The following is a 12,952-nucleotide window of genomic DNA, read 5'->3' on the forward strand; positions in this document are numbered from 1 at the left end:
AACAGGCGTCACCCATTCAAGTTAACGATAACATAATGGGTGGACTGGTGGCCATTGTGAGTGTACCCATAGGAGCAAAGCAGGAAGTAAAATATGTACTAAAATATCAGCTGTGATTTGTTGAATCAACTGACATTACAAAAAATACATTCCATTGATAATTTGAATTAACATTCTACATTAGCATGGAAATATTGCATCGCAATACCAAGCAGCCATTGCGAGTGTACCCATGAGTTTACCAGTCAAATTGCCAGGGTTAGAGGATCCAAGCCTGTTCTATTTCTATGTGTGCTGCTGCAGCATTGTGGTTATTCGGTCAGCTGTTCATTTAGAAAAAAAAGGATAGAATTATATGCTGCTGTTCTAGAATGTAAATTGTTGCATTTTCCCGCAATTCTCTGCACCCCTCACTGCATCAAGACCGCATTGTCAGCTTCATATGAGGCTTCATAAGACGATCTATATTACATTTATTATTTGAAAGAGGCTTTGTTATTAGCCTGTGAGGGGCTCTGCGTGTGAGACAGGGCGGGAAAGCTGAGGTGCAAAGTCCGGAGTCTTTGATACAATAGTGGCGTACAAACAAAGTGAGAGCGGGGTATGGGCATATTACATATGGCGACCATGGCTAAGGGAAACGCTGGCATCCTAAATACTTTTTATTCACCTGTCCTGTGACCTGCCAGTGGACAACGTGGCCGTTGACGACAGCTATGTCTGTCAGGTGGAAAATGTACTTCTTGTACAATTTGAGGGACTTTATAGGTGTGCACAGTGGCCAGAACATGTGCACTGCATTTTTTGTTGTTGTGCTATTCCCTGTGGCTCAGTCGGTAGAACATGGTGTTTGCAACGCCAGCATGGTGTGTGCAACGCCAGGGTTGTGGGTTCGATTCCCACGGGGGGCCAGTACAAAAAAATGCATGAAATGAAATGTATGAAACGTATGCATTCACTACTGTAAGTCGCTCTGGATAAGAGCGTCTGCTAAATGACTAAAATGGAAATGGAAATGTATTCACTGCCTTCACTCCACCTCCCCCTTGCTCATTTACTTTTAGAATATCGGTATCCCCTTCCTGTTGGATCTTACTATGCCACAGGCCCGTGTTCTCCCTCAAAAATGGTACTAGAAAAGGGTAAGACATCTGTCCACAAATACAACGTGCCCCTTTTCCAAGTCTGGCTGCAACATGGTGATCACTACTGATCCAGATATGGCAAGACCCCCAACATCTATTATATCTGTGGTGGAGCCGGTGTAGATGATCAGGTCCTGTATGTATCCTGTCAGACAGTCACATAAAACAAAGAACTTGACTCCAAATCTGTGGCACTTTGATGGGATGTTTTGGCAGAACGCAAGCCTCCCTTTCCAAGCCATGAGAGACTCATCAATGTGAGACTGAAGAGATTTGGCATGGGTCCCCAGACCCTCAAAAAGTTCTACAGCTGCACCATAGAGAACATCCTGACTGGTTGTGTCACCGCCTGGTATGGCACCTGCTCGGCATCTGACTGTAAGGCTCTACAGAGAGTAGTGCGTACGGCCCAGTACATGGGGCCAAGCTTCCTGACATCCAGGACCTATATACTAGGCGGTGCCACAGGAAGGCCCCAAAAAATTTTGAAGACTCCAGTCACTCAAGTCAGACTATTCGTTCTACTACAGTACGGCAAGCGGTACCGCAGCGCCAAGTCTAGGACCAAAAGGCTCCTTAACAGCTTTTACCCCCAAGCCATAAGACTGCTGAACAATTAATCAAAATGGCCACACAGACTATTTACATTACTTTGTTTTTACACTGCTGCTACTCGCTGTTTATTATCTATATATATATATAGTCACTTTACAAATTACTGACTAACCTGCACCCCCGCACATTGTCTCGGTACCAGTACCCCCTGTATATAGCCTCGTTATTGTTACGTAATTTTCCTTTCAGACCCTTTACTCAGTACTTTGTTGAAGAACCTTGGGCATCGATTACAGCCTCGAGTCTTCAATGGTAAGACGCTACATGCATGGCACACCTGTATTTGGGGAGTTTCTCCCATTCTTCTCTGCAGATCCTCTCAAGTTCTGTCAAGTTGGATTGGGAGCGTCGCTACACAGCTATTTTCAGCTCTCTCCAGTCCGGGCTCTAGCTAGACCACTCAAGGACATTCAGAGACTTGTCCCGAAGCCACTCCTGCGTTGTCTTCGCTTTATGCTTAGGGTCATTGTCCTGTTGGAAGGTGAACCTTCGCCCCAAATCAAATCAAACTTTATTTGCCACATGCGCCGAATACAACAAGTGTAGACTTTACCGTGAAATGCTTACTTCCAAGCCCTTAACCAACAGTGCAGTTCAAGAAGAAGAAAATATTTACCAACTAGGCTAAAACTAGGCAAGTCAGTTAAAAGAACAAATTCTTATTTACAATGACAGCCTAGGAACAGTGGGTTAACTGCCTTGTTCAGGGGAAGAACGACAGATTTTTACCTTGTCAGCTCAGGGATTCAATCTAGCAACCATATGGTTACTGGCCCAACGCTCTAACCACTAGGCTACCTGCCGCCCCTATATACAGGGGGAACCGGTACCGAGTCAGTGTGCAGGGATACAGGCTAGTTGAGGTAATCTGTACATGTGAGTAGCAGCAGTGGACGGACGGACGGACTGGGGGGGGGGGGGGGGGGGGTCGATGTAATTTGTCCAGTGGCAATTTCTATGAATTGTTCAGCAGTCAAATGGCTTGGGGGTAGAAGCTGTTGAGGAGCCTTTTGGTCCTAGACTTGGCGCTCCGGTTCCACTTGCCGTGCGGTAGCAGAGAAAACAGTCTATAACTTCGGTGACTGGAGTCTCTGCCATACTGAGATCCTGAGCAGGTTTTTAATCAAGGATCTCTGTACTTTTCTCCATTCATCTTTCCCTCGATCCTGACTAGTCTCCGAGTCCCTGCCACTGAAAAACATCCCCACTGCATGATGCTGCCAACACCATGCTTCACCATAGGGATGGTGCCAGGTTTCCTCCAGAAGTGACGCGTGACATTCAGGCCAAAGAGTTCAATATCTTGGTTTCATCCGACCAGAGAATCTTGTTTCTCATGGTCTGAGAGTCCTTTAAATGCCTTTTTGCAAATTACAAGCAGGCTTTCATGTGCCTTTTACAGAGGAGTGGCTTCCATTTGGCCACTACCATAAAGGCCTGATTGGAGTGATGCAGAGATGGTTGTCCTTCTCCAAGGTTTTCCCATCTCCACAGAGGAACTCTGGAGCTCTGTCAGAGTGAGCATCAGGTTCTTGGTCACCTCCCTGACCAAGGCCGTTATCCCCCGATTGCTCAGATTGGCAGGGAAGCCAGCTCTAGGAAGACTCTTGGTGGTTCCAAACTAGGTCCATTTAAGAATGATGGAGGCCAATGTGTTCTTGGGGACCTTCACTGCTGCAGAAATGGTTTGGTCCCCTCTCCAGATCTATGCCTAACACAATCCTGTCTCGGAGCTCTACTGACACTTCCTTCGACCTCATGGCGTGTTTTTTGCTCTGACATGCACTGTCAACTGTGGGACCTTATACAGACAGGATTGACAGTAAATTGGCAAGATGGCGCCGACAGAGAGGGCTGCCTCACCTCTAGTCCTTAAGGGAAAAAAATAAAACTGTTTCCAAAGTGTTAATACATACAGTCAGGAAGAACTATTGGATATCAGAGCGACGTCAACTTACAAGCACCACGACCAGGAATACGACTTTCCCGAAGCGGATCTTTTGTCCGAATTTGAACTGATTCCAGAGGCTGACCCAAAACAACGTCGCCGGTGCGCACACTTCGACGGCGCGCACACCACCCACTGCTTCCAAGTATATTACTCACTAATGTCCAGTCTCTAGATTACAAGGTTGACGAAATTAGGTCAGGGGTTGCTTTCCAGAGCAACATCAGGGATTGTAACATACTCTGTTTCACAGAAACATGGCTCTCGGGATATGCTGTCGGAGTCTATACAGTCACCCGGATTTTTTTGTGTCACGCCAACAGAAATAAACATGTCTCTGGGAAGAAGAAGGGCGGGGGTGTATGTTTCATGATTAATTAACGACTCATGGTGTAATTGTAACAGCATAAAGGAACTCAAGTCCCTTGGTTCACCTGACCTAGAATTCCTCACAATCAAATGCCGACTTCATTATCTCCCAAGAGAATTCTCATCGGTTATTGTCAATAGCGCCTCTTCACCCTCAGGAAGCTGAAGAAATTTGGCTCGTCACCCAAAACCCTCAAACTTTTACAGATGCACAATTGCGAGCCTCCTGTCGGGCTGTATCGCCTCCTGGTACGGCAAATGCACCGCTCACAACCGCAGGGCTCTCCAGAGGGTGGTGCGGTCTGCACAACGCATCACCGGGGACAAACTACCTGCACTCCAGTACACCTACGGCCCCTGATGTCACAGGAAGGCCTAAAAGATCATCAAGGGCAACATCCACCCGAGCCACTGCTTGTTCACCCCGCTACCATCCAGAACGCAAGGTCAGTACAGGTGCATCAAAGCTTGGACCAAGAGACAGAAAAATATCTTCTATCTCAAGGCCATCAGACTGTTAAACAGCCATCACTAACACAGAGAGGCTGCTGCCCACAAACTTCAGATCCTTGGCCACTTGAATAAATGGATCCCTAGTCACTTTAAATAATGCCACTTTAATGTTTACATATCTTACATTACTCATATCATATGTACATAGTGTATTTTATACCATCTATTGCACCTTGCTTATGCCACTCATCCATATACTTAAATGTTCATATTCTCATTCACCCCTTTAGATATGTGTGTATTAGGTAGTTGTGGTGGAATTGTTAGATTACTTGTTAGATATTGCTGCACAGTCGGAACTAGAAGCACAAGCATTTCGCTACACTCGCAATAACATCTACTAACCATGTGTATGTGACCGATAAAATTTGATTTGATTTTGTGTGCCTTTACAAATCATGTCCATGTCCAATCAATTTAATTTACCACAGGTGGACTCCAATCAATGGAAACAGGATGCACCCGAGTTCAATTTTGAGACTCATAGCAAACGGTCTGAATACTTATGTAAATAAGGTATTTCTGTTAGCAACAATTACTTGTTTTCGCTTTGTCATTATGGGGTATTGTGTGTAGATTGATGGGGGTGTTTTATCCATTTTAGAAAAAGTAACTAAAGTTACTTTGAAAAAGTATTTTACTACATCCAAACTGCTGTGAAAAATAGTAATATTTAAATCTAAAATGTCACAAAAATTACAAGAACAAATCACCATGGCAGTCATATGTTAAGAATGTGTAATTTCTCCTATTAAACACAAAAACAATAACTAGGCAAGTCTGATGCCAAAAAAATGAGGTTATTAAAATTGTTTACTTCACCCATGTTTTCTTTTTGAGGAAAAAAAAAGTAGTGTAGATTAAATAGTTAGCTACACGGCAAATGAATTTAGTTAAACTGCCACCAAGCTAAATGGGTGCTACACGTTAGTTGTGGAGGAGTACGCAGTCCAGGCTACAGAGAGGCTGAGCTGAGAACGACATCAGGACTAGAATGCCAACTCCATCACTACCTGGCATCACAGGCTACAGAGAGGCTGAGCTGAGGACAACATCAGGACTAGAATGCCAACTCCATCACTACCTGGCATCACAGGCTACAGAAAGGCTGAGCTGAGGACAACATCAGGACTAGAACGCCAACTCCATCACTACCTTGCATCACAGGCTACAGACAGGCTGAGGATAACGTCAGAGTCAGCATGCCAACTGCATCACCATCATCTGGCATCCCCATCAAAAGACCATCTAACTCAGTTTAGGAGCCTGAGATCGCTGATCTACGTAAGGAATCCTGCTTTATGGCTATGATGATGTCATCCTGCCGTTTGTTTTGTTAAGTTTACAGTATATAATGTATACAGTGCGTTCGGAAAATATTCAGACCCCTTGACTTTTTCCACATTGTTACGTTACAGCCTTGTTCTAAAACTGACTAAATAAAAATGTTAATCCTCAATCTACACACAATAGCCCATAATGACAAAGCAAAAACATGTTATTGTGTGTAGATCGATGACGGGAAAAAAAATCAACTTTAGAATAAAGCTGTAACGTAAACAAATTTGGAAAAAGTCAAGGGGTCTGAATACTTTACGAATGCACTGTATATGTAACCCAACTATGCCTAGTAGGCTAGGTCTACTGTGTAGGCAAGATCTACTGTGTAGGCTAGTAGGTCTACTGTGTAGTTTAGTAGGTCTACTGTGTAGGCTAGTAGGTCTACTGTGTAGGCTAGTAGGTCTACTGTGTAGGCTTGTAGGTCTACTGTGTAGGCTAGTAGGTCTACTGTGTAGGCTAGTAGGTCTACTGTGTAGGCTAGTAGGTCTACTGTGTAGACTAGTAGGTCTACTGTGTAGGCTAGTAGGTCTACTGTGTAGGCTAGTAGGTCTACTGTGTAGGCTAGTAGGTCTACTGTGTAGGCTAGGTCTACTGTGTAGGCTAGGTCGAAGGTTTTCGACTGTCAATCACCACATTCTTATCGGCAGACTCAACAGCCTTGGTTTCTCAAACGACTGCCTTGCCTAGTTCACCAATTACTTCTCAGATAGAGTTCAGTGTGTCAAATCGGAGGGCCTGTTGTCCGGACCTCTGGCAGTCTATAGGGGTGCCACAGGGTTCAGTTCTCGGGCCAACTCTTTTCTCTGTATACATCAATGATGTCGCTCTTGCTGCTGGTGATTCTCTGATCCACCTCCACGCAGACAATACCATTCTGTATACTTCTGGCCCGTCGTTGGACACTTAACTAAACTCCAGACGAGCTTCAACGCCATACAACTTTCCTTCCGTGGCCTCCAACTGCTCTTAAATGCAAGTAAAACTAAATGCATGCTCTTCAACCGATCGTTACTAGCACTTGCCCGCCCGTCCAGCATCACTACTCTGGACGGTTCTTCCAGACTCACATTAAGCATCTCCAATCCAAAATTAAATCTAGAATCGGCTTCCTATTTCGCAACAAAGCATCCTTCACTCATGCTGCCAAACATACTAGAGGTCGACTGATTATGATTTTTCAACGCCGATACCGATTATTGGAGGATCAAAAAAAAAAAGCCGCTACCGATTATTGGAGGGTCAAAAAAATCCGGTGCCGATTAAATATTTGTAATAATGACAATTGCAACAATACTGAATGAACACTTATTTTAACTTAATATAATACATAAATAAAATAAATTTAGTCTCAAATAAATAATGAAGCATGTTCAATTTGGTTTAAATAATGCAAACACAAAGTGTAACAGAAAGTAAAAGTGCAATATGTTCCATGTAAAAAAAAGCTAACATTTAAGTTCCTTGTTCAGAACATGAAAGCTGGTGGTTCCTTTTAACACAGAGTCTTCAATATTCCTAGTTTTAGGTTGTAGTTATTATATGAATTTATAGGACTATTTCTCTCTACCATTTGTATATACCTTTGACTATTGAATGTTCTTATAGGCTCTATAGTATTGCCAGCCTAATCTCGGGAGTTGATAGGCTTGAAGTCATAAACAGCATTATGCTTCAAGCATTGCGAAGAGCTGCTGGCAAATGCAGGAAAGTGCTGTTTGAATGAATGCTTACGAGCCTGCTGCTGCCTACCACCGCTCAGTCAGACTGCTCTATCAAATATCAAATCATAGACTTAAGTATAATATAATAAACACACAGAAATACGAGCCTCTGGTCATTAACATGGTCAAATCCGGAAACTATCATTTCGAACACAAAACATTTGTTCTTTCAGTGAAATATGGAATCGTTCCGTATTTTATCAAACGGGTGGCAACCCTAAGTTTAAATATTGCTGTTACATTGCACAATCTTCAATGTTATGTCATAATGATGTAAAATTCTGCCAAATTAATTACGGTCTTTGTTAGGAAGAAATGGTCTTCACACAGTTCGCAACGAGCCAGGCGGCCCAAACTGCTGCATATACCCTGAATATGCTTACACTGAACGCAAGAGAAGTGACACAATTTCCCTAGTTAATATTGCCTGCTAACATGAATTTCGTTTAACTAAATATGCAGGTTTAAAAAATATACTTGTGTATTGATTTTAAGAAAGGCATTGATGTTTATGGTTAGGTACATTGGTGCAACGACAGTGCATTTTTCACAAATGCGCTTAATTTAACCTTTATTTAACTAGGCAAGTCAGTTAAGAACAAATTCTTATTTACAATGACGGCCTACCCCCGGGAAAACCCCCCCTAACCCGGACGACGCTGGGCCCCCCTATGGGGCTCCCGATCACGGCCGGTTGTGACACAGCCTGGGAACGAACCAGGGTATGTAGTGACGCCTCTAGCACTGCAATGCAGTGCCTTAGACCGCTGTGCCACTCAGGAGGCAAATGTATTGTCTAATTGTGTTTTAAAAATTGTCAAATAAATAGAACACTTTTTCCATGTGTTTTTTTCCTTCACAGACCATGAAATGATGAATGCTTCCTAAATATTTCGATGCATTATTAACTTTGTGTATGGTTTCCTAGAAACAAGGAGCGGCTCAACTTACCCCACTCTCCCCTAAATGAAAAGAAGCCTAGTTAACTTATGAAGTGGAAAAAGTAGACGCTTTGAGAAAACACTGAAATATATGTTTTCATATCGGCAAAGGTTTTCAGTTCTGTCATGGAAACAGTGTTTTTATTAAATCTGCTTAGCGAATGAAATTACTGACAGCTGAGACACTGATTAGGCCTAATTGAGTCATTGTTTGGAAAGAAAAATCGCTTTGAAATAGGTATTTCGAACTCCAGTGATATATGGTGCCGTTTCCACAGACACTGGCTCTAGTGACCATATGAAAAGGAAACAGGGAAACAGATACTTACTTCTTCAGTGCCATAAAAAAAAGGGACTAGGTTACTCTGAAAACTTGCCACCTGTGTAAATATTTAAATCTTACCTTGCATGATAGCAGGCATCCCCACAGAACCTCCATGGGGACTCCTCTCCCTGGTCTGGCTCTGGGGCGATCCACTATCCGCCATTGTCGAGGGTGACATCATTGGGACAGAGGACACCCCCAGGGGGAGGGGGCTGCCAGTGCCTCCCCGACCAATGTGGTGGTGCTGTGGGCTGCCCCGTGGAGGGGTGAAATTTTGGGAGGTTGGGGGCATCATCTGAGCCTGGGACTGAGATTGGGACGGGGGCTGGGGTTGTGGAGCGGGAAGAGGTGGGTGCTGGGGCTGGTAGTAGGGAATCCCATTGGGTACCATGCTGTAGTGCTGAGATTGCTGCTGGTGTTGCTGCTGGTGGTGTGGGTGGTGGTGCGGGTGGAGGTGCTGCTGTGTCTGTTGGTGAGGGGATGACTGTGGAGGCTGCTGCTGGTGATGCTGTGAGGGCGCAATCCCAGGGTGCACCTGACTCTGGTAGGACCCGTACACACCTTGTGAGTTATACCCCATTGCCATGGCTGCGCTGCTCTGCTGTTGCCCCGGGTTACCCCTGTTCCAGTACTGGCCCCCTGTAAGAGTCACGTTTGGTGGGGCCGCCACAGGTGGCTGACGGGACCCAGGCATGCCCCCGTTCAGTTGGTACTGTCCATGACCCTGGAAGTGGTGCTGGCTCTGTTGCTGCATCCCCCCAGGTGGAGGCTGCTTCTGGTGCATGCCATGCCCAGGAGACGAGCCCATGGCTGGGCTGTACTGTGGCTGTCCTCCCCACAGGTAGTCATAGCCCATGCTACTCTGGTGGTGGTTGCTCATGTGGGGGTATGAGGCTGTTGGAAGGTGGGAGCCAGGCACACTAGGCCCAATTACAGTAGTGACGCCATTCACATTCATTTCGCCATTCATATCTGCAAAGGTGGTCAGGGATGAGTCAGATTACTAATTGTTCAGTGTGTTCAATTCACACAGCATCCACAGGTCATGCATCCTGCAATCATAAAATGTCCAGCGAACATCAATTTGTTGTGGTATGATCATGATATTGATTGCTTATGCACCGAACACCTGGTCTAGAGTTACATACAATATTTTGCTCATTAGAAGGGGCCAAGAGACTAGAGCAGAGAGAGATGAAATATAAATCAGTTATTGATATAGAAAATAGTGAGGCAGAGAGTAACCACAGCAAATGTGGTTAGAGGGGGCTGTACTCACTCTTCCCCTGTGGAGGGAAACTCATGGAGGACCTGTTAGAATAGAGAGAATCCCCTGAGGAGAGTTTCAGTCCTGAGTTAGCAGACACAGAGGAGTGGCTGCCATAGTTGAAATGGTTGTTCGACTCCATCTGAAAAAAACAGGGAGCACAGACCACAAATCATGAAGAGAAACAAAGAAACCAGAAAAAAATATTTTACCTGCATATCAAATAAAATTAAAAATCACACCAAAATTCCATGCAGCTGTCTCATATTAGGCTATTTTTACAAGCAGAATACACATGCAATGGATGGTTTTCATAAATAAAATGTGTGTAGTATAAAATAAATAGAAAATAGTATGTGTTATTTTAAAAACAATGTAGCTAGCTAGATCCATACACTAACATTACTTGGTTAGAACTGCAGGCGTCGGGAAGCCTGAGATGGACTACTATGAATGATGACACGGTGTGGAATTAATGATCAAACATTGCCCTCCCATAGCTCCCTAAAAATGTCGCAGTTAGAGCAGCGAAGGGGATGCCCTGGCCAACAAAATAATGGACAATGAACGCCACGGAATGATCCACGGTAGCTAAAGCACAACGGACCCGTTTTGATAACGGGAAAACAACAATATTTTGGTCTGAGAAATATGTTTTCAAGATAACTACAAGTTGACAAAAAAAGGTATATCGTAGTTTACAACAAGTAAATATTGTATGGAACGTCAAACCATTCGTAAACCCAATGTTAAACTGCGTTTTTCAACATCCATCCCACGATAAACAGTAATATTAGCACGAAGAGCTAACTAACACTAGTAGCTAGCTGAAAACATTGGTGTTCTATACTACCGTAGCTCGCTGCAACCTACATGTTTGGGCCATATCACAAATATATGGTAATGCAACAACCAAAACAGCAGTTAGTCATTTATTAGTTACTTTCGAAAGACAAATGTTATTCGATTGTACATAATTTTGCTTACCATCTCACACTGGCTAGGCTAACTACCACACGTGACCATGCGCTCGCGGATATCACCCCCTGGATGGACCTGAATTTCTCTCCTCCACAGATCAACTAGCTACCTAGATTATCTGTGTAGCTAGCTAAGTGTTCATCGACATAAATCGAAATGTAGCCCCCTGATAAAAAGCCGACATTTTTGTTTCTCACTATGGCTATGTTTAATAAAAAAATAATTATTGTTGTACATTTAGTTCATGATAACATGGCTACTAACGTTAGCTATTTAACGTGTCCAGTTGAAGTTGATTAATGTAATGTTCGCTTGTTAGCTAGCTAGGTCAATATAGCTAAACCATCTAGCTACAGTAGCTAACGTTATCCAGTTGCTTATCAAACGGTCAACAACGAAAACAAAAAGGGCTTAGTAGGGCTTGTAATGTTAGTGAAATTCAATAACAAAATTGCTCGAGCAGTTGCATTAAGCATGTTTCGTTTTGGTATTGTCGATATATTGACTAGCTAACGTTTGTTAATTTGTGTACAACAGTATCTACATATTTTCAAATGGACTTTAATTCAAAACTCGCTAGTAGATAAGTGGCTAAAGCTCATTAAATAACGTCATTTCCAACTAGCGAGATAGGCCTATCTGGTTAGCAACACCGGGCGCAGTTAACATCTGATTCCATGTCTTTCTCTGCAACAAAAACAATCCTCCAATGATGTCGTGAGGTGAGATATAGCTAGCTAGTTACATTTAATACAATCGGGTTTACATTATAGAATTTGCTGGTTGTTTCAACATTCGACACATCGAGACCTTATTAGATAGCGCTTATTTACAATAATCAGCAACTGAAGTTACACCGTAGTGTAAAACTAGGTCGCTAATAACAGTCACAGCGGGTAGCTAGCTACATTAGCTAATACAACTTAAGGAGAATCGAAACAGTGGGTCGTCTTGGGAGTCTCATTCTTGTTTACGTTACTGAACATTTTGGATGCTCTTTTGTTAGCAAGGTAATAAATACACTCATTGTTTTTGCTGTAACGTTAGTTGCCTTAAATTGTGAGACAGTATTATCCTCACACACAAAAGTTTTCGCCATAAAATGTAATTAAAACTGTCTAACCTTGTAATCCTTGGATTTCAAAGGCACCGATGCCTTTGATCCTCCGATTGAACAAATATGGTTGAAGACGGTACAGGCGATGTAAATACTAAACAGGTTTTCGCTAACCTTTGGGTTTCAAATTAGGAAACATGGCTGGTGTTTGAGCGCAGCCATGATTACAGAAGAGAAAGAAACCGAGCCGCAAGAGGAAGTGAATGGGTACACACTACGTGCAGCCTGGTGAGCTCTGGGTCCTACCGCCGAACTATCATAACATTACACTTGTCATCTGATGTATTTAGGCTACACACAAAAATGAAGGTATGGATGTATACAGTGTAATTTAAAAGTACGTATGAATTTGAGTACAAACACAAATGAGTATGGGAAACCGAGTTAGATAAGTATATTTGGTCTAATACTAGACACAGAGTATATACATAACCTACTGGTACTGAAAATATGAGGTGAGTTATCACAATGTTATTTCAGATTACAAATGTATTTGGCCTGTCATCTCACACATCTCCCCATATTTCTGTCATCAGTGACCATATTGAGCATTTTCCAAGCTAAAAGTGGTGTAAATGCGGGTAGCGGGTTCAGCTACATGCAAAACAAATTTCAGCAGCACTCAAACCATCTACATTTTACATTTTTGTCTGGAGAAACATGTTACTC

General features: G+C 43.2%; 1 protein-coding gene across 3 annotated transcripts in view; it reads right to left on the reverse strand.

The window, feature by feature from the left end:
• LOC115166174 (bromodomain adjacent to zinc finger domain protein 2A) overlaps positions 1-12,465 on the reverse strand; it is a 36,824-nt gene extending 24,359 nt beyond the window's left edge. For 2 of the 3 annotated variants that reach the window (XM_029719932.1, XM_029719933.1), the window contains exons 1-2: positions 10,198-10,327; positions 8,997-9,890 (exon numbers count right to left, since the gene is read on the reverse strand). In XM_029719932.1, the coding sequence (XP_029575792.1) occupies positions 8,997-9,890; positions 10,198-10,327 (1,024 nt within the window). Of the gene's footprint in view, positions 1-8,996; positions 9,891-10,197; positions 10,328-12,289 lie in introns of those variants that run through there. The other variant, XM_029719931.1, reaches the window with a different exon arrangement.
• Positions 12,466-12,952: the final 487 nt, after the last annotated feature.

The sequence above is a fragment of the Salmo trutta genome, chromosome 28 (genome assembly GCF_901001165.1).
Source record: "Salmo trutta chromosome 28, fSalTru1.1, whole genome shotgun sequence".
In the NCBI taxonomy this organism is placed as follows: Eukaryota; Metazoa; Chordata; class Actinopteri; order Salmoniformes; family Salmonidae; genus Salmo; species Salmo trutta.